At 46.6% G+C, this 4,339-nt stretch overlaps 1 protein-coding gene across 1 annotated transcript; it reads right to left on the reverse strand.

Moving 5' to 3' along the window:
* Positions 1 to 2,023: 2,023 nt before the first annotated feature.
* On the reverse strand, positions 2,024 to 3,844 carry LOC135215370 (uncharacterized protein DDB_G0286299-like). The gene has a single exon (XM_064249930.1). It carries the CDS (start codon positions 3,842 to 3,844, stop codon positions 2,024 to 2,026), a length of 1,821 nt encoding a protein of 606 aa, XP_064106000.1.
* Between the last annotated feature and the right edge of the window lie 495 nt (positions 3,845 to 4,339).

Genomic DNA, 4,339 nt, shown 5'->3' on the forward strand with positions numbered 1-4,339 from the left:
ACATAGCATACTAGAAGCGGTGGACTGCTTCCCTCTGCGAGCCGTGTTTTTAGATGATCTAGAAATCCGACCAATTGTTCGCATAACAAAGATTTTGTACATGTAGAATCTCCATTAAGGAACATAGCATACAAGAAGCAGTGGACTGCTTCCCTCTACGAGCCATGTTTCTAAATGATCTACAAATCCAACCAGTTATTCGCATAACAAAGATTTTCTACATATAGAATCTCCATTAAGGAACATAGCATACTAGAAGCGGTCCAACTGCTTCCCTCTGCGAGCCGTGTTTTCTAGATGATCTAAAGAAATCCGACCAATTCACATAACAAAGATTTTCTGCATGTAGAATCTCCATTTAGGAACATACCATACTAGAAGCGTTGGACTGCTTCCCTCTGCGAGCCGTGTTTCTAGATGATCTAGAAATCCGACCAGTTGTTCGCATAACAAAGATTTTCTACATGTAAAATCTCCATTAAGGAACATAGCATACTAGAAGCGGTGGACTGCTTCCCTCTGCGAGCCGTGTTTCTAGATGATCTAGAAATCCAACCAATTGTTCACATAACAAATATTTTCTACATGTAGAATCTCCATTAAGGAACATAGCATACTAGAAGCGGTCCAACTGCTTCCCTCTGCAAGCCGTGTTTCTATATGATCTAGAAATCCGACCAGTTGTTCGCATAACAAAGATTTTCTACATGTAGTATCTCCATTAAGGAACATAGCATACTAGAAGCAGTTGACTGCTTCCCTCTGCGAGCCGTGTTTCTAGATGATCTAGAAATGCGACCAGTTGTTCGCATCCCAAAGATCTTACATGAGCCTCTCCATTAAGGAACATAGCTCTAGAAGCTTCCACTACTTCCCTCTTCAAGCCGTGTTTCTAGATGATCTAGGAAATCCGACAAAGTTTGTTTCGCATAACAAAGATTTTCTACATGTAGAATCTCCATTAAGGAACATAGCATACTAGAAGCGGTCCAAACGCTTTCCCTCTGCGAGCCGTGGTTTCTAAGTGATCTAGGAAATGCGACCAGTGTTCGCATAACAAAGATTTTCTTAACATGTAGAATCTCCTTAAGGAACTAGATTTCTAGAAGCATTCCAACTACTTCCCTCTGCAACCGTTGTTTCTAGATGATCTAGAAAGGCACCAGTTTGTTCGCATAAACAAAGATTTTCTACATGTTAGAATCTCCATTAAGGAACATGCTCTAGAAGCATTCCAACTACTTCCCTCTGCAAGCCGTGTTTCTAGATGATCTAGAAATCCGACCAGTTGTTCGCATAACAAAGATTTTCTACATGTAGAATCTCCATTAAGGAACATAGCATACTAGAAGCGGTCCAACTGCTTCCCTCTGCGAGCCGTGTTTCTAGATGATCTAGAAATGCGACCAGTTGTTCGCATAACAAAGATTTTCTACATGTAGAATCTCCATTAAGGAACATAGCATACTAGAAGCATTCCAACTACTTCCCTCTGCAAGCCGTGTTTCTAGATGATCTAGAAATCCGACCAGTTGTTCGCATAACAAAGATTTTCTACATGTAGAATCTCCATTAAGGAACATAGCATACTAGAAGCATTCCAACTGCTTCCCTCTGTGAGCCGTGTTTCTAGATGATCTGGAAATCCGACCAATTGTTCACATAACAAAGATTTTCTGCATGTAGAATCTCCATTTAGGAACATAGCATACTAGAAGCGTTGGACTGCTTCCCTCTGCGAGCCGTGTTTCTAGAGGATCAAGAAATCCGACCAGTTGTTCGCATAACAAAGATATCCTACATATGGAATCTCCATTAAGGAACATAGCATACTAGAAGCGTTGGACTGCTTCCCTCTGCGAGCCGTGTTTCTAGATGATCTAGAAATCCGACCAGTTGTTCGCATAATAAAGATTTTCTACATGTACATAGAATCTCCAGTAAAGAACAATGCATACTAGAGGCAGTCTAGGTTCTTTTTAGACTTTACTGTCGTCCTTGTTGGCCCTCAGTCTCTTACGCTCTATTGTATATTCTGTTTCCGCCTCGCTTCATCCAACTGCTCCACCAACTCGGGCACAGTTGGTCGAAGTTTAGGATTTTTACTTTTGGCCATGTTTATTATATCCTCGTAATCCTTTGGGATGTCATCGTAGAGGGCGTAGATAGTATCATCAACCAGACATCCCATGGAGTAGACGTCTCCCCAGGGCATAGCGGGCGCACCTCTCGTGTACTCTGGCGGGTAAATGGAGTCAGACATATTGGGCCATACCTTTATCTTCTTGCCCCTTTTCACTGCTAATCCGAAGTCGATTATTCGGGGCTGCACCTGTTTGTTGACCATCACATTATCCGTCTTCAAATCCACATGGATATAGCCTGCCAGGTGGATTTCGTGGAGCCTCCTCGCAATGTCCGGAAGTGCTTGCAAGGCGAGGGAAGGCAAGGTCTTCGAGTCGTATATGAAAGAATAGAACTCTTCGCCACAACAATAGTCCATGAGGATGGCGGCTGGCTTGCTACAGGTCCCAAGTAGCATAGGAGCTCCTCCTGCGCCCTGGAGTTCCTGGAGCGTTTTAGCCTCGTTTCTGAAGGCTGCTCTCACTTGCCACAGGTCGTCGTTGGCCACTTTCAGCACTGCTTGCTTTCCCTTGTGAAGGACTTTGTAGGCCGTTCCGTAGGCTCCCGAACCCAACTCTTGTCCTTTGAGCAGAAGCCTTTTCACCTCAGCCTCGCCCAATTCTTCGACTGTGGGCTTCCCTTTCCCCTTCTTTGGGTCCTTTGGTACGTTGGCGTCCTTCGCTTTCCTTCCTCTAGGCTTCTTCTCTGGTGGCGGCTCGTCCTTCAGTTTCCCCTTTTCAGGTTGCTTCTCTGGTGGAGGAGGCTCGTCCTTCACTTTCTTTCTTCCAGGCATCTTCTTTGGCGGCGGCTGGTCCTTCAGTTTCTTCCTTCCAGGCAGCTCCTTTTGGGGTTCATTGGGAGGAGGAAGATTCCCTTTCTTCACTCTCTTCTCTTCTCTTGTCTTTCCTTCCTCATTCATTTTCCCTTTCATTGTCGCCTCTTCTGTCTTGCCCTCAGGTGCCGCCGCCGCCGCCGCCGCTGCCTTTGGTCCTTGCTCGGCCCTCTTAGCCTTGGCACCATAGAGATCATGGATTCTCGCCGCCGCATTGGCCTTTGCTTGTCGGGGGAGCCGCTGCCGTGCCTTCGGCGGACCAAGAGGACGAGCCTTTTTGGCTCCGAGCAAGTCTGGATCCGCCTTCCGTCTTTTGTTCAGCGGCTCCGTCTTGCCTGCTTCTTCGGTGTTCCATTGCATGATTTTCAGCTCTTCCACCTTGCCCTCCTCTTCCTCCTCTTCCCTCTTCCTCTTCTTTCCATGGCTGTCTCGCAGTTCTGTCGGGGAATTGTACAAGTTCTTCTTCCGTGCAACCTCTGCCTTTCTGCCTCCTCGATTCACTTTTAGCGGAGGCCTTCGGGGACTTGCCTTTCCGTCTTGGTCCGTTCTTCGTAGCTCGGTGATCGGGGCTGTCTCTTCGGCGCCCTCCAGGTTCCTTTTCATTCCCTCAGCGTTTCTCAACACTTGAGGGAAGTGACTGACTGCTCTGGTCCTGACGTTCTGCCTCTGTTTGGTGGCTCTCTTCGCTGGCCAGAGAACTCGCCTGATTGCTGCATTGCCATCTTCAGCCACTTTGCGTCTCTTTATGGTCGGTTCTGACGCTTCAGCCTCCTCCATCGTCCTCTTCTTTCCCTGGGCGTTTGTCTCCACTTCAGGGAAATGATGGCATGTTCTCCTCTTCCGGTCAGCAGCTTCAGTTTTACCTTGGTCCGGTCCATTGGTCGTCATCTTAAAGTACTCTTGGATTTTCCTCCGGGCGATTCCTTTCACCACCCGGGCCAACCTCCTCTGAGGTAATAAAGTATAACAAGGAGCATTTTCAGCTCCCAGCAAGTCTCGACGAGTCACACTCGTTCGAGAAGACATATTGTATAACAATGAATTTTCATTTGTTAAGTGATCCATTTTGGACATGCTAACTGTTTTACTTCAAAGTATGGTCAGTTTTAGAAAAAGACGGACCCATCCTGAGTCTTCCCAGGGAAGCTTCTCGCCTGCGATCTGAGTGTCTCCAGGAAACTCTAGGAAATCCTTTCTGGAATCCACTGAAGACGTCTTGGAACCGGGATCTTGGAGAATTATCGAAGAGCCTGAAACCTGAAGACATATCGAAGATCCAGTTAAAACCTTGTAGACTGGAACCTAAAGGCTTATCGAAGATCCAGTGAAATCCTTGGAGCCTGGAACCTGGAACCTGGAACCTGATGACTAATCAAAGATCCA

Source organism: Macrobrachium nipponense, chromosome 5, assembly GCF_015104395.2.
Source record: "Macrobrachium nipponense isolate FS-2020 chromosome 5, ASM1510439v2, whole genome shotgun sequence".
NCBI lineage: Eukaryota > Metazoa > Arthropoda > Malacostraca > Decapoda > Palaemonidae > Macrobrachium > Macrobrachium nipponense.